The sequence below is a fragment of the Trematomus bernacchii genome, unplaced genomic scaffold (assembly GCF_902827165.1).
Source record: "Trematomus bernacchii unplaced genomic scaffold, fTreBer1.1, whole genome shotgun sequence".
Classification (NCBI taxonomy): domain Eukaryota; kingdom Metazoa; phylum Chordata; class Actinopteri; order Perciformes; family Nototheniidae; genus Trematomus; species Trematomus bernacchii.
Genome location: NW_022987588.1, coordinates 105,637 through 127,802, shown reverse-complemented (window position 1 = coordinate 127,802; position 22,166 = coordinate 105,637). Strand labels below are relative to the sequence as shown.

The window sequence follows — 22,166 nt, the reverse complement described above, 5'->3', positions numbered from 1 at the left end:
GGAAGGAAGAACTTAATTTGATAAAAGATAACAATTCTCTCCCTCTACTCTCAACACTAGTTTACGAGATGATGGCTTCAGCATGTTCACATTTGCGTTTCCCTTTTTCGAACTATGGCATTAGCATGGCTAAAAAGTGCAACAATGATTATATAAGTTGAACTCTGAAATAAAAACACTGTTGAGTTCTAATTGACAATGAAAAACAGCAGCAGACCATTTAATGATTATAAATTCATAAATTAACAGTACATCTTAACATAGAATATTTTTAATTGCAAGGTCGTGCCCTCTGGTTTAGGTCCTACTTCTTTGACTAGCCCAGATTTCCTGACCAACTGATCCGTTTTATTTTTCGACAGAATGACCACAGTGGGGCAGTGTTTGTCTTATGATGTTTATGGCCCTAGAGAGGCCCCAGAGCATTTGTATTTACAATATGTGTAGAGCCTTCTTGTTTCACATGAATGCATCAAACACTAAACATGAATCTGAGGTAACAAATATAAAATACAAAGATTGTCTTTGCAACTACAGCTCTGACCGTTCTCTGAGAAAATACAACGTTCATCTTCTCTCTCAATTCTCTTCAAAAAACGTTATGTCAGCATTCATTCATAGACACACAAAGTCCACTTACTGTAGGTAAAACAAATGACACAAATGTTAAATCTACCATAATCCACTGCCACTGTAACCCCTGACACTTAATTGTGTCCTTCTAATTCATAGCTTACTTGAAAGTTGATAGTGTTATATTTCAGCAGGACTTGATTATCTTCATCTGGATTTTGTGCTTTGGACTATCACATGATGTAAGTGCATTCTTTAGTATTTGGACACATTTAACAACATAAAAAACAGAAGGCTTCTTCAAACCAATGAGCACATTGAGCTGGTCCCGGCTATGAACAGTAGATGTCGCTATCAGAAGTCACTACAGGGGTTTTTACTGACCATCTCCATTATGAGAGGCGAGATAATGTCCGGCTGGATGTCCTGGATCTGCAGAACCTGTTTGCTGTACTCCTCATTCATTGTTCTCATCTCAGTGAGGCAGGACATCACTTTGGGGTACAGCAGGCTGCAAGCACAGAGGAAACAAAGGAGGGGGAATCTGAGAAAGATTTAAAAGGGAGTGGTCCCAGGGTGGCGCTATGTATTACACTCACTGTTTCTCTGGTCCTGTCCTCTTGCAGTCAATCCAGGACTTTAGAGTCAGCGCCAAGTTCTCATGAAGCTTGTCAATCACACGGTGCTGCTGCACACCTGGACGGTCTGATCAAATAAAATCACGCTTACTATTCAACAGCAAATATGAGAATGTTGAAAATACGTTTGACTGGGTTCAAACGCACACTGTTTCTAGGTTTTAAATATTCACAGGGTTTATAAATGATTGATTAGCAAGAACAGGGAGGAACTGATGAAAATCCTGAAGATGCTACCTGGAGAAAACAGGGACATGGCCTGCATGAGGGCGTACTCTTCCTCCTGCAGGCACAGGTCGCGCAGCGTGTGGTGAAATTTAAGCAGAGGCTCCAGCAGAAGTGGCTGGAAACCCGCTATGGGACAGAGATGGTAAAAGAATAATAGACAGTGACACAAGGGAAAAACATGAAAATGAACTAAGTGTGCTCAAGTTCCTTGCCTGAGTTAGTTTCCACAGTATGAGGCACAATGTATTGAATCCACATTAAGTCAGTTGGTTGTTAATTGTTATATTATTTAATTATTCTTCATTTTAAGCTTTATTGTCCGGGTGTTCATAAACAAGGAAATATTTAATGTTTTTTGTACTTACCTGGAAAAAGACTGAGACCTAGAGTTAAAAGTGTATATTTATATTCATATTTACTTGTACGTGAACACCTGGCCTACAGCTGATTCTCATTCTTGTCTAAAGACTGTCTGCCAGCCAAGGGATTGCCAAGCTGGAAGAGACATGCATGAACAGTCATTGAATTCCATTTGCTCTCTAGACATTAGCAGACAACACCGGTTTGACAACATTCTGGGAAACGCTCCCCGCTAGTCACGTTACACCTCTGTGAGCATGAGATAAGGGGGGTGAGGGAAGTTCAACAGCACTTGTCTAACTTTAAAATAAAAGGTACTACTATTATTTGCTACTTAGCAACTTCATACTGTATAACGTGGTGCCTTACTAATGGAAACCAAAACAAGGGAAGTGAGAAACTAATGCGTACACATTGACCCCTTCCTCAGGTCAGATAACTTTTTGGCAGAGCTCAATCCGGAACTGAAATTTGAGTCTGCAGGTGTTGCTTTTTTATCTAATGTACTGCATCTGTAAATCAGTAATACTTGACATAAGGCTGCTTCTGTTCTGTTAACCTTTAAACAATGTTACTTAAAACCTAGGTTCCTCACATACAGTACATACCTCTGTGATGCAGATGAAAACATGTTGTAATCCCTGCTACTTAAGCTGCGAACATTAATGCTAATCAGAATCAGAATCATTTTATTCGTCCCACAGAGGGGAAATTTACATTTGTTACAGCAGAAAAGAGCCAAATGTAATGCTTAATGTAATGCTTAATGCTAAATGCTGTTGTTCCTTTGAACTATTCAACTCTTTTTGGTAGTTTTGTGTATCTCTTGTTGGCATCTCTTCTTGGTTATTCTGTGTCTCTTTGATATTTGATCTGTTTGTTATTTTTGATTGACTGCTGAACCGGAAATGCTAATAGTGACTTCAAACTAGGGCTCTGAACCAGGGGCCCAGTGGTGAGCGCAGCTTTTTCCCTAGAAAAGCTCTGATAAACCCACAGTACATTACCTGCTCAACAACACTACACAGCAGAAACATACAGCAACTACCTGGTAAATACAACCAAACATTTACTAGCTAAAGAGTAACATACTTCCAGAGCATTAATACTGAACTTTGATGTGTTTATAGGCAACTGCACCAGTGCGTTTGACATGCACTGTATAAGGGGATGATACAGTATGTTGTGTTGTGTTTAAAGCTTGTTGTGTTGCCTCCACTTAAAAATATATATTTTGGGTGCTCATCTGTACATGTGGGAGTGACTGTGGCCGTGAGGGTGTGCGGTCGTCTTTCAACTAGAAGGTTGTGGATTCGATCCCATGTCAATATATTCTTGGGCAAGATACTTAACCCTGTGTTGCTCCCGATAGCATGGCCAATGGTGTATGAATGTGTATACATTTTTGTTCCTAGAGCAAGTGACACTGCATGAAGGTGTGAATGGGTGAATGACTAGTAGTGTGTAAACCGCTTTAAGGTGTTGAAAATACCTTATAAAGCGCTATATACAGTAAGTACAGTCCCTTACCATGTTCAAGCTGTAGAGTTGAAACAGCTAAGTTTATTCCTATTTATATATATATATATATATTATTTCAAATAACCAATATAAAGTGTTCTCACCTCGTACAGCGTCATTTATGCAGTAAGTTATATGGCCACATTCCCAGATTCCTGTTTTTGTGTTAAACACCATGTTGAAGCGTATCTGCATTATTTCAAATGTGGCTCCCTTTAACAGAGAAATTTGATCCTCCATGTTCAGAGATCTGTAAGAGACACACAATTAAAAGTGAATACTTTTTTCCAAATATAAAACAAATGTAAATGAAAATGCATTGAGGTAAACGCTTACTGGAAGTACCGAAGACTTTTAGAGAAAGTAATGATGTCCTGAATCATGTAAGTGGTCAGGTCAGCCACGTGTGGAAGAGCAGTGAAAACACTGCCTTTTTTCCCAGCCTCTTCATGCTCTTGGTTTTCTGGTGTTTCAAAGGAACCAGAGAGACTGGTGGAGGAGAGGGAGCACAGCTCGCTTTCAGACTCGTCCTCACCTACAGGAAGGGCGTTTCTGTCCATAGGCTGAAAGAAAAAAAAAAGTGTCAGTGAGAAATGATAAAACAGAGACAACACCTCAAACATGTTGACAGTCATTCACGCACCCTAAAGCCACTGAAGCGATAAAAGTCGAAGGATTGGCGGTGGCTGCAGAGAAGCTCCTTAATGGTTTCCTCTTGTTGGGAGGAAAGCTCCACTGGTGCATCCAGCCTCTTCCTCGTCTGGATGCGGATCCTCCTCTCCTTTACTTCCTTCTCAGACATGACCACTAAAAGAACACAAAAATATGTATAGGAACTGATTAAAACACTTCTGACTGTTAAAAAAATTATGTTTTAAATCTGATACGTTTAAATAACTCCTGTAGGACTGTATTTTGTTGAAATAAAAAAGTTTAAAAGCAAATAAAGATACAATATAAATACTAGTACCATATTAATATGCCCATTCAATCAAATATGATAATCCCTCCAGCATTTACATTTAAGCTCCTCTAATCACATGCTACCAATACAAAAACACAAAATCATTCTTTGTATCTGGATGTTACTTACTCTCTTGGCGCATGCCTATGGCCTGGCATTTACGGAAGCGGCAGGCTTGACACGACCGTCGGTTGTTTTTGGTTATGCTGCATTTGTTCTGGAACCTACAGCGGAGCTGCGTTGACCTCTTTATGGCACGTCTGAATTGATTTTAAAATCCACTCAGTAATAACCTCAAAAACCAATCTGAAGTTCAAAATCACATGCATTAAAACACACATAATGTATTAACGTATGACATTGTATGTGACGACAATGAACCAACCAGGAACTTTACAACCTTTGATTGTTATCAGTTCACAACTACTGTGGGTGTGTAACTGTTGATCTGGGTGAAAAGCTCCTGCTTGAATAAGTTGTTAGGAATTTAATTCAGTTGCATAAACAAGGGAAGTGCTACAGCTGCATGTGTGAGTGACATGATTGAAACAACGTCACCTGAAGAAGCCCTTGCAGCCTTCACATGTCAAAGCATTAAAGTGGTAACCCTTGGCCAGATCTCCACACACCCCGCAGGCTCTGGGCTCGTCATCTTCTGTTGTCTCCCCTTCCTGGCTCTCTTCCTCTTCATTGTGACTTGTGAGCGCTTCTCGGATGCTCTGTACTCCTGTGGCCTCATTCATTCTCACCTATGAAGGATAAATACATCATTCTGGCATCTTTAACTCATATTGATTAATTTCAATAGCAACACTTTTAAACAAAAGCACAAACAGTACTGTGAGATCTAGCTCATCTGTCCCCGTAAAATAATGGTCTTAGTTTTTATATATATCTAAGGATAAGGCCAGAGGAGGGAGAAGTACTCAGAACTTTTATTTGTGTAAAAGTGGAAGTACCAGAGTAATACTTTACTAAAAGTAAAAGTCCTGCATTAAAAATGTTAATCAAGTAAAAGTACAAAAGTGTTGCAGCAACAATTACTTAAAGTAAAAGTACTCATTATGCAGATTGATCCATTTCAGAATAATATATGATGTGTTTTTATTTTGATTATTGATGCATTAATGTGTTACAAAGCTGGTAGAGGTGCAGCTAGTTTTAAACTTGGTATACTGCAGATTGTGAATTTAATCCAGGTGTAACTAAATCATTCTTTAAGTGTTGTTTATATTTCACCTTATTAATACAAATCTGTAAAGGTGTCAAATAAATGTGTAAAATTACACGATTTACGTCTGAATTGTAGTAGAGTAGAAGTACAAAGTACTCAAGTAAAGTACACGTATTTAAGTCTAATCAAAGCCATGTATTCCTATATATTGTTTGAGCACAATCAATAGTATTATAGAGCACCATGGTCAATGGGTTTAATAAGGTTTTGATTAATAACTTTTAATACATGTAATATTGTCTCAAATCTTCAAGCCAATGAATGCAACTGAAGTGAAACAGACCTGAAGAAAGTGTTAATCTCAAAGACATTGTTTTCCAGGATACATCATGTATCCTCTTTACTGCACATCGTTTATGACAATATATTAAAACCAGTGGCCTAATGTGTATTGTTGTACTGTATGCCTATGTCTAAATCCAGTGTGTTGTGTCTATAAACTGCACCTGATCCATTACTTTCGCTTACATGGCTGTATGACAACGATTTCCCGGAGGAAACATGTATCGATTACAAATTAAAACCATTTAAAAAATGTTTTGTTAGGGCGAAAGAACACCTCTATCGCCATTTCTTTGACTTAATGTTTAACAACAACTGGAGTGATACTTAACATTCCCATGTTTAGAGACTTTTAAAAGACCTAGGCTACTTTCCCTGCCTCGACTGCCCGGTTAAAGGTCGAGTTTTAATCAAATAGTAATCCAGACTGTTCCACTCACTTGCTCGGTGATTCCAGGTGCCAAACAGCCGTCTGTGGTCTCCGGGGGTTCAGCCTGGCAGTAGAGAATCCAAGATCATTGTCCTACTGTGAATTGAACAGGTGAGCGAGGATCGCACAGCTCTTCCTGCTGGCCGAGTTGTCTGACGCTTGGTGTCGGGCTCGTCTCTACAAGTCTCCTGGCTGCAGCACACAGGACGGGCCCGGCGCCAATGTGGGTAAAGGTGAGCTGGGGGGTCATTCACACACCCCTCGAAGTTCCTACATTCATTTTCAAGCAAATACAGTGACTGACTACAGTCGATGTAATTACTGCGTAGCTGTAAAATACATTTAGAGTATTCTGTAACGTTTTCACTGACCTGTTGTGAGCAGCAGGTTTACACCGTTTTTGGTATTTTGTCCTGCAGTAATGAGGCAGAACGGTTTATCGTTTGCAAAAACCATAAAAACCTATTAAAAACACCCGCGTCTATTCGTGTAATTACGGTAGCCTACGGGAGCTGGGCGTGGTCAGAAAGGACGAGGTACATGTACTCTACCTACCCCACCTTTACTGTACTTAAAGGTGGGGTAGGTAATTTTGGAGAAACCAGCTCGAGTGCGCTAGAATTTGAAAATATACAGCCGGAAAAAATATGCCACTTCCTTACAGAGCCCCTCCTCCAACACACACGAACGAGCACATGACCAATGAGGGCACGAGATAAATGTGTGCACAGATGGAAGGCTGACAGGCAGGTAGGCCATCCAGTTATTTTAGCCGGGCGGCTAAAATGATTGGTCGTGCTTTTTACAGTGCTACGGCTTCCACAGATGACATTTTTTTAATGTATTTATTGTCAAAGCATTTAATATATTCATTGCTATCGGGATGTTAAGAGCATTCCATGGAATATAACAAAAAGTGTTTCTGAAATAAATTACATACCCCACCTTTAATGCATCAATAATTATAATCAAAACATTTGATTTGGTGAATACTATTTGTAGAAATGTTTTTACTTCAGTAAGTGCTAACAAAATCACTTCCTACAATAATGGTCTCCTGTTGGTTTAATTACACGGATAGGTTTGTAAAAATATGCCTTTGCTCAAATGTGGTGCTTATTGTTTATGGAACATATTCAATAACTTCCCCGTCAAACTTTTAAATTCTGGAAAAGTCACGTCACACATTTTTGGTCACTAGCTATAAAACTTTGAACAGTACCTGCCTTAGTCTCTGGCCCTTATCAACCCCTTAATCCTCCATACCGCCACAGCTGTCTCCAGATGTAATTGGAGTGAGTGTCAGAAAAGGTGGAAAGCTGTACATTCTAGATAAAATATGTAAGGATCGATAATTGAAGGACTATAATCATCCCATAAATCCTCAATGATTTTTTGTAATCTTTAATAATATGAATCAACAACACATTTAGACACAAGACTGCATCTCAGAACACTTTGTATATGCTTAGTAATCTTTACTCAGTTTGAAAGTGGTGCTAATCTGTCTGCTTCCCCTTCTCCTGCTCTGCTGGGCCGAGCACCTCCTCGAGGACTCGGTTGGAGGCTCTTTCGGAGGGACATCTGGACTGAGAAGCCCCCAAAGTAATGGGAAGGATCCCAGAATGCTCTGCAGTCCCCTGAATGATGCTCCGAGTTGCCTGCAAGTGTCTATGCTGCCTTTGGTGCACTGAGAGAGAGAAATCACGAAGTCAGACCAGCGAGTAAAGCATCTGTATCATTCATTTGTCATTTTGTCTGTTTATGTTTAAACAAAGGGTCTTAAAAAGTAAATTATTTCATAGAGATATTCTTTGATAACAATGTGCTAATTCAGTGAAAACAGAAAATTCTCCCAAACCTCTCTGTCTGACGGTGATCTTCTCCACCTCTGGGATAAGGAAACTGTACACCAACTCTGATACAATCTCCTCCGACTGAAGATTGTTCCGGCTACCCACACATCATTTATTTTGTTAATTATCATTGCGTTTACATGTTTCAATACAAAACAGGAGCAGATATGCTGATGTATTTCCTACCTTTCTTCCATGGCACAAGCGATGTCATTGACCTCCTTTGCTCTCCTCCGGATCTCCTCCCTGGCCTGCTCATCAGCTGTCTGCTCCAAGGTCCCCAGGATGATGTCCTCCAAATATAAATCCACAGTTTCCTGGTGTACCTGAACCACCTGTCACAGTGTAAAGGGCAAGACATGCTAAGCATTAAAACATGTGCACCACTCACACATACAAACACATACCGTACTATTCTAACTCATTTCTTTTGCACACTTCAAATTGTCCCGTGTACCCACTTGTCGGAAAATCTCATCTTCTTCTCTGCGTCTGCGCTCCTCCACCTGTCTCCTCCCGCTCTCCTCAGCCTCTCGCAGGCGACGGTCTCTCTCAGCCAGGAGTGTAAAAGCATGTATCCTGCGCTCTTCCTGGAGATGTATCAGCTCCTTGGACAAGGTGTCGAATATATGTTCAAGCTCTGCACCTACCACTCTGGCCTGGGACGCCTCCTCTTGAGAGCTCTAGGAGGGGGGGGGAGAGAGGGGGGATATGAGATTGTTTGGAGTTTGTAAAACATGTCAATGTTTTCTGTGTTTTACCTCATGTCTATGTTTGTCTCTCTGTTTTTTAAGGCTCATTACGAGCCCTTTGTCAGCTTTCTGTAGCTCTTGCTCCTCCCTCTGGAGTGCATGGACGGTCCTCAGTTCATGGATGAGGTCCAGATGGTTCTCCTTGCCCTCAAACATCTGTAAAAACACACAGATAGGAGGGAATATGAGTCTTCAAAACATGCCTATATGCATTTCAGGAATAAAAAAAGTCAGGTTATTACCTCGTATTGGATACTTCTTCCTCTTAGAAGCTTTTGCAAGTGGATGACCGCAAGCTCTCGCTCCTCATCACCCTAATGAAAACCATATCAATTCATTAACATAAACAAGATAAAACATGTTTAGTGAGCAAGGTCAATTAGAATCTGGGACGTCAGCTGACCTCTGGTGGCTCCTCCACTCTGGGAGTGACAGGACGAACAACAGGCTTCTCCGTCTTAAGAAGGAATCTTGAAGACTTCTCCTGTTCACACTCCTCTTGTTCACGCTCCTCTTTGAGGGCCTACGGAGCCACAATGAATAATGAATGTGTTTGTAGAACTGAGAAGATATAGGATGAAGTTCTGTCTGCTTTACCTTGTATTTCATCATCAGGTCAACCTCTCTGCACACTGGGGGCTTGATCATACTCTTGAGGATGCGGGCTTTGGGTTTTGTTTTTTTCCCCAGTGGCTTGAGTACAGAGGCCGATATTCCTGCCTCTAGCTCCACCAAACCTATGATTGACAACAAGTTGAAAGACATACTATTCTCTCTGAAATGCTAGTATGGAAATGATCTACTCAATTAGTTTAAAAACATTTAGTTTCAGACCTTCATATGTGTCTAAGTAGTGGCTTTTAAACTCCTTGTTTCGGGTGATCCTGTTGGAGAACTTATCACTTCGGCTCTGTGGGGAAACTGCCTGAGAATCTTTCAGTTCTTTGATAACACCAAGACGATCTAGCTTCCACTCCATATTTCGCCCCTTAGCGTCCAGTTTTCTCAGTTCTACAGACAAAAAAACAAAGAGACAGAAGAGAAAGAATGGAAGGAAGCTTCACATATTACACTTATGGACTGGATATTGTGTCAGAGAGGCAGCTGTTGTCTTACCCCTCATGTAGTCATTCTGAATCTTGTCCAGCTTGGACTCTTTGTCTTTTTGGTTCTTAGAATATATCTGGTTCAGTCTGTCATTTGTGACTTCTTTCTGGGCCTCATCTCTTTGTCTCAGGAGGTCCTTCAGGACACAAAGACGAGTCTCCTGCAACCTGGTCCCCCCCCACAGAAACAGAGAGCATTACAGAAGGGCGGGTTTTGCAAAGCATACACAGCAGAAGCATCAAGATTGTTTAATCAAGTTCTTTGTTAGACATATATTAACCCCAGATGTTTATGTCTGTTAAGAAAAACTGCCTTAACAATATAAGAACTTATTCAAGCCCAATGTCTCCAATGGTAGTATAGAAGAAAACAGCAGTTCACTCAATTCACACAGTTGGATGAAAACATTTTAAATAATAGCAGTTGAGTTGCAGTGTCACTTACTTCTGGATTTCTCCCTCTCTGAAAGCCCACTCTTTGACCTCCATCTCCTCCATCATTCGTCTCCTTTTGTCCATCTGACTAAGGTCATCCAATGGAGGAAGAGTGGCCTCCCAAGCTCTTTTGGCCCGTGCCCGCTCTATCATTTCCACTTCTGCCAGGCCTACAGGCAGACCACAACCTGAAGGAAAATGTCATGGAGGAGTGTTTAAAGCTGGGGTGTCCAAACTACGGCCCGGGGGTCAAATGCGGCCCACGGACCATTTTGAATCGGCCCTCAGCAAATTAAAAAAGTATACAGTAATATGGCCCACAAATGAAACTTGTGCTTGTCTTATTTTGTACTTCTTAAATATAAATGTAAAAATATATTACACAGTAGTATTCATGTGTTAATACGACCACTTTTCAAATAAATTCAGACAATTAAAGTTGAAAACATTTTCTAACATATCTTAGTTGATAAGAAAAAAGCCCAATGACTTGTTTACAGAACAAGCTTGAAATATACCTTTACTATTTCTCCTTATTATAATCAATCTGAGGCTTCTGTTTTAAGGAATGAGCTGCCAACACTCACAAGCATCATTTACCTACATTTTATTGATTTTGCTAACTTATAACTGAACTTATGAGGCAATATACCTCTAGTGAGTGGCCCAGCCCTTTGTATATTTTTCTGTATGTGGCCCTCGGGGAAAAAAGTTTGGATACCCCTTGCTTAAACGCAATATGCTGATTATGATGATTATGATTGGTAGTTATAAGACGCTAAAGGTACAGTTAGACTATTTAGCCGCAACAGTTGGGCGGCTTGACATGTGGTTTAAACAAATGTAATATACATTATATTCTATAACTGGTAAAAATTTGAACAGTTGATCATTTACCCCAAGTCAAAGCTGCCAGCCGCAGGAGCTCTGAGGGAGAGGTCCCGGGTTGTACCACATACTCAGAGCTGTACGGGTCCGTCTGGGTTTCACTTTCCCTGTAGTCGGTCTGGACCCCCACAGTGAAATGGGTGGGCTGTTTCTCAGCATTCTTTCCACCAGAGGATGCAAACTGTTCTCTGATGAGACATAACAGAGGATGTACCCTCAACCAACAAAAAAGCAATACTGAAATGTCTGGAAAATAAAGACGTGTAAACTGGCCAACATACTTCGGCAATGCAAAAATAACATCCGGGGGAACCTGCTGTGCGAAGGGAATCAGAGGGCTAGAGGAAACAGAATGGAACACCACGTCAGAGTCAATATTGCATGTCAATATTTGATGCGGAAACTGTGGCTACATGACAGTTATCTTTAGTAAACTTTTGATATGATTCTATTGCACCCTATTCACAGTTTCGGAGTGTATGCTGGTTAATCAAACCGTTTAAAGTATTTCCAGCTATCAGCTCCGGTCACACGGCACTCCGCAGTGGGAATAATCCTGTCAAGAAGATAATGCCAAAGGACACAGTTTTTATTTGTTACAAGTGACAGAAATTAACCTTAAATACAATTTAGTATCTGCTGCTGCTCATTAAAATGGTGTCTGTTGGTGGTACCCAGCCAGCTGCTGCAGAGCCCCTTTACGCTGATCAGTGTGGCCCCTCCAGCGGCGATCAATATAGGTCGGTACCGGGTCTGTAGGGTCCAGGTGAACAGTGAACCGTGGGTGGTGGGAAAGGTTACTGAACATGGACTCATACTCAGGCACTAATCTCTAATGGAGACAGAGAGAAATGCTGTCAATGAGTCAATTTCACATTCATTAGGTTTTTTTCTTCATTTGTGTCATCAGAAACAAGTAAAAAAGAATACTGGTGATGAGTTATGGTTTAGAAAGAGTTAAACACAAAGTGGGTCAATCATTCATTTTTTCTGAGTTAACGTCAGTGTTTATAGTGTGAGATAAAAAAATATTAATTAATTAATTTAAAACTACAATATAACACACTTATAACTATAGTCTTATCTAATTTTTTTCAGCCCAAAAAAATGGTCAACACACTAATCTGGAAATCAAATCCTGGGTAAAGTTTCTAGATGGGCTTTGTTTACAACCTAAGATAGCACATTTTACATCAAACGTGTGTCTGAAACGGTTCCTTCTTTTGATTAATATGCAACACAAAACTATCACTGTTGGAAGAAGGACTCAGATCCTCTGTAAAAGTACAAATATTGTGGTCTTAAAATACTCCACTACAAGTAAAAGTTGTGATTTCTAAATTCTACTTAAATAAAAGTACCAAAGTATTAGCATCAAATGTACTTAAAGTACAACAACTACTCATTCTGCACAATGACCCATTCCAGTATAACATAGTACAGAAGTATTATCAGCTTAATATAAAGCAAGTACAAAAAAGTATAATAGATATTTTTACAGTATTATATTATTATGGTTATTGTATTATCCTGTTTTTTATACATGTAAGAGCATTTAATTTAAATTAATAACATTAATTAATTACATTTATTGTAGTTTCTCTGTGTTGACCAAATTTAGATACATTAAATACTGTGCAGATTAGTTCTACTGCATTATACCATATCAGCATATCATGTGTTTAGTAGAAAGTAAAATATTGGCTTTCAAAATGTATTGGAGTAGAAGTATAAAGTAGCAGAAAATGGAAATACTCAAGAATGTCAGAAAAGTACTTAAGTACAATACTTGAGTAAATGTACTTAGTTACTTTCCACCACTGAAATCTAACCACACAAAACACAATATGATGATAACAGTTTAACCCAATATACGTGTGCAGGAATGACTGACTGTCTCAGAACTTGTACTAATTATGACAAATAGTCAGTTAGCGTTATTTGATGACATTTCTTATATTGATTGTTGGCAACACAAACAATGCATGACAAATGAATCGACTTAACTTACGACTCGATCTTTAGACGCATATGCCTTCAGCTTAGACCTGGCATGGTCTACCTCCGATGACACTGTGTAAACTGGATCTGTTGAGTAAACGTTAGTTAATTCCAAGCGAATGAGCTAATGCTAACCTACTTAGCACGTTTACAAATGCGTTTAGCTCAGGTCAGCTGGCGTCCACTTTAGTTTACTTACCATACAAGTGGTCATACTCCCGCTGCCGCCTAGCAACTTTATTAGCGTCATTTGTCTTCGTAATTGTGCGAGTGACAGATACGCTCATTTTCTTATTTAAACAAAATAAACGTGTTTTGAGGTTGAGTTTCCCCCAGAAAGCGACATCAAAGAACTCTGCGTATTGTCGCCATGGAGACCGTAAACATAGCTTTTGAAAGTGGGAGGGGCCGAGGGGGGATGTCATGTTTTGTTTAACGTCGTGGTCCAGTCATGGCATTGGCCATAGACTGGTGTTTTGGCAGGTGTTTATATGTTGTAATTTGAACGTGAAATGTGCAAGTCTATATTATGTACCAAACACGATTTTCACGGATCTCTACAGTAACAACCCAACCGAAACGGCAAGCATAAGCTTAATCTGTCTACCTTCCTGATACATATTATATTTCCAACTGCAACGGCGACTGAGGTTAATGGGTAGGCTAATATAGTTTTAACATTTCCCGTACCAACCATGTACCAAACAGGCGAAATACAAAAACATGATTTATCAGCAAGGAGATTCGTAGCTTACTAATGACTACAGCATTAACACAGCACACCGTTGTACAATGTACGTTGTTGTGTTTGAATCATAAGGAAATAAACCCTTTCAAATGAGAATTACAGAGTGAAAAATGTACTTCCTGAAACAGTGGTTCTCCCCATGGATGGTTCCAACCGGTACCACCCCTTCGACCATGTTCCACTCCCTTTGCCACTTAACTATTTATTTTAAATTAAGATGGGTCTACAAATTAAACGTATTATTATATTTATTAAAGTGGAACTCTAACCCTTGTGCAATAAATATAAAATGTTATTTCTTTCATTATATATTTCTACAGCCTATAGCCGAGAGTCACAACATTTTATTAGCTAGTGCCTCAAAAATAGTTTGTGTTTTTGCAGTTAGAATGTTGTATAGAATAAAGTGTTACTTTGTTTTTATGAGAGCAAACAATACTTTTATTGAAGTTTGTCTAATAATCAGGGGTTTAACATTTCAAACATTAATTAAAGTCCCTTCTTACTATTTAGATATGATTAATTTCCAGAATACATTTGCTTTGTTCCACTTTATACATCTCAAGTTTTTTCTTGACCCTTCACATCATTTTAGGTTTCCAAAGAGGTTGATTTTGACATCAACAGGAAGTGTGTGTTATCAGAGAGAAGCAGTCCACACAAAAAAAACACACACACACACACGCACACGCACTCGCACACACACACACACACACACACACACACACACACACACACACACACACACACACACACACACACACACACACACACACACACACACACACACACATATATATTTTAGGAATAATGCTGACCAAAGCAACATTACATTAGCCAGTGAGGAAGTTTTGCAATTCTCTGGAAAATGCCAGTTTATGTTTGCCAGCTCACAATCAGCTGAACTTCTGTTATTTGTGTTGAATAAACAGGGTCTAATAATAGATTGTTAAAAGAAGAACTGCCTTGTGCCTGTATAAAACATATTACTGAAAAGTTTACCTACTCACATAAGTGTTATTTTTATTTTTTTACATCAGAGAGTTTAGCCATAAAATGTAAAGTACCTTTCTATTTGTGTAAAATGTGTATCTCTATTGAATGTTAGTTTTATGTAGCAATCATGGGCAGAGTCATAGTGCACTCAAGAGAAGGAAAAACATGTTTTTATGTCCTATCTGATCTGTATATGAAGCAGCTAATATCAGGATGTTTCATTGTGTGATAAACCTATTAACCACAAACTCTGCATAGAGGCTTGCAGATCATAACTACACGCACACAATCCACCACATTGTTATGTTGTCAGTTAATCTCTGATCTGCATACTGGAGATGGCTTGTAGCCACAGGCGTTTGGCGCTCGAAAAACAGCACATGTAAGAAACTCGCATAACCGTTATAGAGCAAGATGTTCTTACACCAGCATAAGACCTTAACAAATAACACTTACTCAGCATGGAATATTTATTCTCCCATAATCATTTCAGTGACCAGTTTGTCATCTAAATTATGCAGTCTAACCTGGCATTGCCTCCTATTATGCCTCATGAAAGTTATAATGTTTGTGTTTGTGATTTAATTAAACTTCACATTGAGTCGTTGCCCATTGTGTTGTGTGTCAATGAGATGTAAGTCTTAGTCAACACCATTATAACAATATAAAATAGACTAAAAGTTATAAACACCCACAGTACAATGCAACTCAACAGCGCCCCAAACTACAGCCCCCAAAATGTTAATAAAGTCAACATCTCTTGCTTAGTTTCATTTCAACATTCAAGAAAGTCTGCTGTATTGCAGGGCTGGCTGGTGTATAGCATTTTATAATTTGTTCTTACCCCAGTTAGCAAGGCAAAGAGTAAGGCAGTCAAAGTCAAGAAACATTTAATGCAAATACAAATTGTGGCTGTGTCTAAAGTATCTGCTTTACAATGTTGTCTAGCTTGGAGCGTACACACATTCTGCTTTTACAACGTGATCTTGCGAGAAGCAAGAAAGGAAACTGGTGTCTTGTCATACGTCATCCTGTGTGGGAGAATAAGACAGATGTTTTTGTGGAAAGCGCTTTGGAGAGAGGGGAAGAGAAAGAAGAGGAGGGAGGGATCTTTTAGTCACATGTCCTCTATAGTTCTTTTTATGTAGGGTGTCAAGGATGTTCGGTTAGTCTGGATAGGGTGACGAACTGGCTTAACTCAAACCCAGAGCTTACCGGGCATACATAGTGAGATGGAAGGTTTAACAAACAGTATAATAGCCCAGACAAAACGACACAACAGCGTGTTGTTACTGTAGACAGAGTTCAGGACTGAGGATTTAAAGACTTGATGTGTTTCTAACTTGTGTCAGAGGCACTGTGGTTGCCAGAAGAAACTGAAGACAACTGGAGATGGAGGACATTAAGTGGATTTATGCCATGCTTGTCTTCTTGCTGTCTGAAGCACAGAGCATCAAATCAGGTTTGAACATTAACACGTTTTACTGGCATTCTTTTTCAGCATTTCAAATGTTTAAGTGCTATACAGCTTTATAAAGACATTGTTTTTTTTAAAAGGTGCTAAGGAGTTGTCCTTATAGATGCTAAGCAGCAAGGTATATTGTGCTTCTAACTAACAATTCCTCTTTGTATCTTTTCTACTGTACAATTGTGCCATTTGGGGAACTTCAATGGAAATGTGTTGTGCCGTTAACACGCAATGTAACTCAAATAACATCCAGCCTTAATAATATAGTTATTTACTGTAGAAATCTGTGACATGTTGGTAACATTTAGGTAAATGTTACTCATGCGGTTTGCCCCTCTGAGATTTCTGTTATACCTGTATATCTGTGGTTTGACTCACAGAGTAGTCAGTGGAAATGCTTGGAGGTGGGGTATTGCAGATTGTGTTAAGGGTGCCCCATATACTCTAAATGAACAATCAACATGCTGCCTCTTTCGTCTTCAGTGGAAATCATGATTTTATAACAGGGTAACACTATGATTTTTCCTATGTGTTGTGTCTTGAAGGTGGAGGTGACGCTTCTGTTTGACATCTGTGGTTTTAACATCCTACCTCGTGCATGGGGTTTGGTTACATCTGTCAGATGTAAACAACTTTTAGAACCCCAAAACACTCCAAAGTAAAAGTCAGTCAATGATTGATTGAGTTTATTTGAAATAGCTAGTTCCAATAATGCTAATATTTACTGTTTATAATTTATTTAACCAGGTCAAAATCTAATTCAGTTTCAAAACCTTTGCTAAGCGGGAAGCTTGAACATTGTCACATCAGAAAACCACAAACAATTCAAAAGACAAATACAATGGTCAAACACTACAAATGAAAGAGCACACTATCCAGGTGATGTGTAATATAAAAACACATAATGAATAGAACAGGCATAATTTAAAGCGCTTTTGATCAGAGATAAAGAGCAATTACATAGACCAAGAGTGACATTTTGTCCTTCCTTACAAATGGACATAAAGTCCCCCATTGTAATCAGTTCTGACAATTTTTGGCTGTTGTGTACGTTTGACCAGTAAGAAAGGGGAAGCTTACTTAAAAATAATTTTGCATCAGTGGAATATTTTGGGAGCGCAGTCTGGATTGAGTTTGAACACAAAGAACAGTGGAATACAGAATTTCCACAGCCAGTAAAAAAACATAAAGCACAATGTAATACAGCATCCAAATGATTTAGGCAATGGTCACGCATACCAGGTCACTGTAATCCATTCAAGATAAAACATTTTAAACATAAATGTTTTCTTACTTGGGAGAAAGAGTATTTTTCTATATAAGTATATACAAATGCTTCTTAATTCAAGTTTTAGCTCGGAAACAAGGTTTTCAATCTGTGATTTCAAAATCATTCATTTTAATTCCTTCAGCTTTCAAGATCATTAAGATTAGGTGTACAATGTAATTCCTCTGCAGTGAGGCTATGCAAATGGGGGATTATGAAGATAAAATGTTCCTCTTTTTTACGTTTGGATTTCTTTATTTGATTAAATTGTTGGTTTTGCAATTGCTAAAGACTGTGAATGTTGGAGTTTCTGTCACAACAGTCTGACATTTGTCCCTGCTGCAGTTTGTCATGCCGGACCAGTTATAACTGTATCGCTTCACTGCTGATCTCACAATCAAAAATAATAACAATTAACAAATAAATCACCTTGATTGTCACTCTGCTGATTAAAGACTTAAAATTCATAACTAACTGCTGTTTTCTGACTAAATAATATTGTTTGTACTAACTCTTTCCTCACATCCACCTCCATCGCAGAAACTAACCAAAGCACCGTGAACTCCAACTCTTCTTCTCCTGCGCATTTTGGTAAACCTATTCTCCAACTATTCCCTCCAGCTATTTTGCAGTATGAATTGATTATAAAATAGGAGTATAACAATTAAGTTAGTTAACATTAATTGATAGAATAAAACAGACATTTGAAAGAGCTTTTTTTTTAATAAGAAAGATTCAGTCTTTTTTTTTTTTTTAATGTAATTATGGCTATACCCAACTATTACCAGTATCTCTTTAAAAGCATGCTTGAATTTTGTCCTGCATCTTTGCCATTAATCATTAGAGACATGATCATGAGATCTTAAAGCGGATTTCCACGTGGGACAAGTCATGTATGTGTGGCTATTTTATTTTCTGTAATACCTACAAAACTAGGGGATTTATTTTATAGCTGTGTTCTTATGCTGTGCTACAGTACATGCTATATGCTTCCTAGTTTCTTTAATTGTTCATTATTATATATTTTTGTGGTTGCACATCCATGCCCCATGCAGAATGTAATGTTTCATTTCATGTGTTTTTGTATATTAGTATTTTCGTAAATAAATCAAAATCTGCATAATCTGTATACCAGGTACCATATATCAATAAAGCAACTACTCTTTCCTTTTTCAGAGAACAAAGATGCAGCCTTTAACTTGGGGAGTGAAGCTATCCTGACATGCAGCAATAAGACATGGAAAGACATGTTGTTTGTCACCTGGGATATACATGTAGAACGGAATATCAAAAGCTGTAGAATAGCCTTTAATGGTAATGGACAAAACGAAGACTCGTGCGATGGCAAGACGTCACTTCAAAACACATCTAGCTCTCAGTCATACCTGCACATCCCAAAGTTCTCCAAGGATGACGTGGGGGTCTACAAATGTTATTCTGTTTACAAAGGAGGAACCAACAATTATGAGTTCAATGTCACCATCACAGGTAGGACCTTTTCCCTCACAAGGACATTATGTAATAACATCTGTTTAGCCTTGATTTTGAAATATCTACTTAACCCTAATATTAATAATAATCATAAAATAAAATAGATTTCCTGCTGTTAAGTGAATTTTGTAAACCCCCAAAACATTATGCCTTTCCACACAGTTAAAAGTCCCTCTTATATGGACAACATTACTGTTGATTTTTAACTGTAACTCTTTTATACTCAATATAAAACCTAGGCTATCAAATAAAAACTACTTTCACGGTTTAGTGCATTATGTATATGGATGGATTTACATAAAGTATCCTGAGAGTCTGATTTATCCTGTTTTGTGCTCAGTTCCTCCCAGGTTATCATCTTGGTTAGACACTAAGGACAACAAGATGGTGGCGGTGTGCAAAGCTGAAGGAGGGAATTCTGCTGCCAACATCAGCTGGAGTCATTCGGGAAATGTTTCGATTCTGGAAGTGATAGACTCTCAGGGTTTATTTACAGTAGAAAGTCGTTTCGAGCTCCCTGAGGGAATGGACACAGAAAACCTGACTTGTTCTATTAGGCACCCATCTATCTTGGGAGGCCAAAAGACTTTAGCACTAAAGCCCAAAAAAGGTCAGTCTTTTGCTGAGTGGATGACATGAGAGAAAACATTGGGTGTGGGGCAAAAGCAATAACATGTTTTAAAATGATTGAATGTCATTGACGAGGTATATTACTGTAGCAATTACAACCTTAGAAATGTTATGCTGTATTGTTAATTATTGATGTTCAGCAAATATTCTCAAACCTATAATCTTTCATCTCTCCCTGCAGGTTATGGTCCCTGGCTCTACATCCTTACTGTTGTGGTCATCATTGTGTTTTTGGCAGGAGTTTTATTTTTTGCACAAAAGACACTTTGGAGGTAAGTCTTTTAATGAGAAACAAATTAATCACAATGTCTAATTGCAACCTTTTTGTTAAATGACTCGATTGTGTTTCAAACGTTTAGGCGCTGCAAGCTTTCCGAATCATCACCATCCAAATCTCCACCGGTGGGTGTCTCTCCTGTTTGTCAGCAGTTTGTTGTTCTGTGGGTTTTACTGCACATTGTGAACTCTTCATAATGACACCTCTCTGGTTTTTACAGACAGAAGATGTGGAGGAAGTGGAGCCATACGCCAGCTATGTTCAACGTGTCAACTCTATCTATAACTCATCTGCAGATTTGTTCACATAAAACCCTGCACATGGATCACACTCTCACTCACACTCTCACACACACACACACACACACACACACACACACACACACACACACACACACACACACACACACACACACACACACACACCACACACACACACACACACACACACACACACACACACACACGGCTCGCTGTGAGAGCCTGAAGGATGTGAAACTGAGAAATGGTGAAATAGTGATAAAGCGGAGACTAAGTGAGATAAAATATTTCCGATCAGAGGCCTCCGAGTGTTATTCTGCCCGGACTGAATTTTTGACTGATGGAACAGGGGACTAGTCACACACTAGTTCTCATGTACAGCATTCATGCACCTCTATGTGTGTGTGCGTGCCATTGAAATCATTAGCATACTACTTACAAATTCAATGAACCAGCACGCCAAGTCTACAGAGTTTTTTCATGAAATACATGGACTACAATTATATGATCAGTATTATCTTTATTATTATACCAAATATTTATAGATATATAGTTATGCTTATATTTTAAATTATGCTTGTTGAAGTCAATCCAGTAAAAGAGAGAACACAGTAATATTACCTCAAGATATGTGAATTATTCATGTGATGTGCTAATACATCATGTAATGGGTTAATTAAACACACATCTGAACACATTGGGGAGCTCTACAACATTTTAAAAGAACACTACAAGTAGTACACAGGAACAAGAACAGGATGTTGTTTTCTTCTAAATCGAAGTCATTTCCAATAATGTTAACGTGTCATTAGTTTCAGTCGTGTGACACAAAGTGTTAAAAGCAACACTTGAAAAAAAATGTCCCACTGTGTTTAATTTTGGAACAGATCAATTCCCTAATGAGTTTTTAGACCTGCAGCAAACTGATAACTGTTTTATCATCTACCTTTTGTCATGACTTTTTTGATTATCAGCCTTGAACTGTCCAGATAAATGTTGAGTATTGGAATTTGATGCAACACTTTCATGATGAGTGTAACCCCAATTCTGAAGAAATGTGTGTTAGGGGATAGGAAATGGAAACTGGCAAAAGAGACTGTTCTGCCATCTACTGGTGGAGATCTGAACATCCATGGTCATGAAGGTGCATTGTGTCAGTCTGATTTACTGAAGGATGTCTGAAGAATGATACCATTATGAACACATGTATTAGGCAACAGGTTGGGCTTGCTGAAGTCATTTCCAGTTTTTTTTTAATGTGCTTCCAATCTCATTGATTGGAGCCGAAAGTTCCCTTTTATGTAAAACGATGGTCTTGCTGTTTAAATTCTGAGATTAAATCCAAAACTGCAGCTGCTTTAATGTTCCTAAACGTCTCATTTATTACAGTTTTTCTCGATTGCTAACACACTAAAATTATACATAAAGCACAATTATTTTAACTGACACTGAAAGAGCAAAACATCGGCTCAAATCTCCAAAACTCTAAACACGTTTTCAGCTTTTCACACAATTTGCAAATCAACATGGCACTTTTTGCAAACCACTGCACACGTTTCTCCACGTAAGACACACAGGACATAAAGTCACGTGTTAGCAGGTTTAAAACACTGATATTCAAAATGCCTCACACATGGACTAATGATCAAGAAACACGTTCCACCTGACCAAACACCTGAATGCATAACTGTTGGCTCATCAATCAGGATGTTAGCACTATAAAAAGACCACAGGTGAGTACTTTCTTACAGCAACAATGGA

The 22,166-nt window shown here is 38.7% G+C and overlaps 3 protein-coding genes across 8 annotated transcripts; 1 reads left to right on the top strand and 2 right to left on the bottom strand.

Annotated features, from left to right (window-relative positions):
* Positions 1-192: 192 nt before the first annotated feature.
* On the bottom strand, positions 193-6,877 carry nr1i2 (nuclear receptor subfamily 1, group I, member 2). 4 transcript variants are annotated; one of them, XM_034128649.1, is made up of 10 exons: positions 6,602-6,877; positions 6,241-6,500; positions 4,843-5,033; positions 4,414-4,544; positions 3,964-4,127; positions 3,657-3,883; positions 3,425-3,570; positions 1,449-1,565; positions 1,173-1,278; positions 193-1,084 (listed from the first exon to the last, which is right to left on the bottom strand). In XM_034128649.1, exons 3-10 carry the CDS (start codon positions 5,025-5,027, stop codon positions 928-930), a joined length of 1,233 nt encoding a protein of 410 aa, XP_033984540.1. In that variant the 5' UTR covers positions 5,028-5,033; positions 6,241-6,500; positions 6,602-6,877; the 3' UTR covers positions 193-927. The 4 variants fall into 4 exon arrangements, with proteins under 4 accessions (XP_033984540.1, XP_033984541.1, XP_033984543.1 ...); XM_034128650.1 differs by lacking the exons at positions 6,241-6,500; positions 6,602-6,877 and having other exon boundaries at positions 4,914-5,033; XM_034128652.1 differs by lacking the exons at positions 6,241-6,500; positions 6,602-6,877 and having other exon boundaries at positions 4,414-4,590; positions 4,914-5,032.
* Positions 6,878-7,338: 461 nt separating this feature from the next.
* cfap91 (cilia and flagella associated protein 91) lies at positions 7,339-15,922 on the bottom strand. 2 transcript variants are annotated; one of them, XM_034128646.1, is made up of 17 exons: positions 15,857-15,922; positions 13,279-13,355; positions 11,942-12,099; positions 11,764-11,823; positions 11,549-11,605; positions 11,277-11,455; positions 10,390-10,567; positions 9,955-10,112; positions 9,673-9,849; positions 9,436-9,575; positions 9,242-9,361; positions 9,081-9,152; positions 8,848-8,994; positions 8,548-8,769; positions 8,273-8,421; positions 8,092-8,183; positions 7,339-7,920 (listed from the first exon to the last, which is right to left on the bottom strand). In XM_034128646.1, exons 1-17 carry the CDS (start codon positions 15,900-15,902, stop codon positions 7,730-7,732), a joined length of 2,223 nt encoding a protein of 740 aa, XP_033984537.1. In that variant the 5' UTR covers positions 15,903-15,922; the 3' UTR covers positions 7,339-7,729. The 2 variants fall into 2 exon arrangements, with proteins under 2 accessions (XP_033984537.1, XP_033984536.1); XM_034128645.1 differs by lacking the exon at positions 15,857-15,922 and adding an exon at positions 13,468-13,679.
* Positions 15,923-16,117: 195 nt separating this feature from the next.
* Positions 16,118-21,763, top strand: si:ch211-214p13.9 (cell surface glycoprotein CD200 receptor 1). 2 transcript variants are annotated; one of them, XM_034128396.1, is made up of 7 exons: positions 16,119-16,474; positions 18,288-18,338; positions 18,924-19,235; positions 19,579-19,848; positions 20,050-20,140; positions 20,228-20,270; positions 20,366-21,763. In XM_034128396.1, exons 1-7 carry the CDS (start codon positions 16,405-16,407, stop codon positions 20,453-20,455), a joined length of 927 nt encoding a protein of 308 aa, XP_033984287.1. In that variant the 5' UTR covers positions 16,119-16,404; the 3' UTR covers positions 20,456-21,763. The 2 variants fall into 2 exon arrangements, with proteins under 2 accessions (XP_033984288.1, XP_033984287.1); XM_034128397.1 differs by lacking the exon at positions 18,288-18,338 and having other exon boundaries at positions 16,118-16,474.
* Positions 21,764-22,166: the final 403 nt, after the last annotated feature.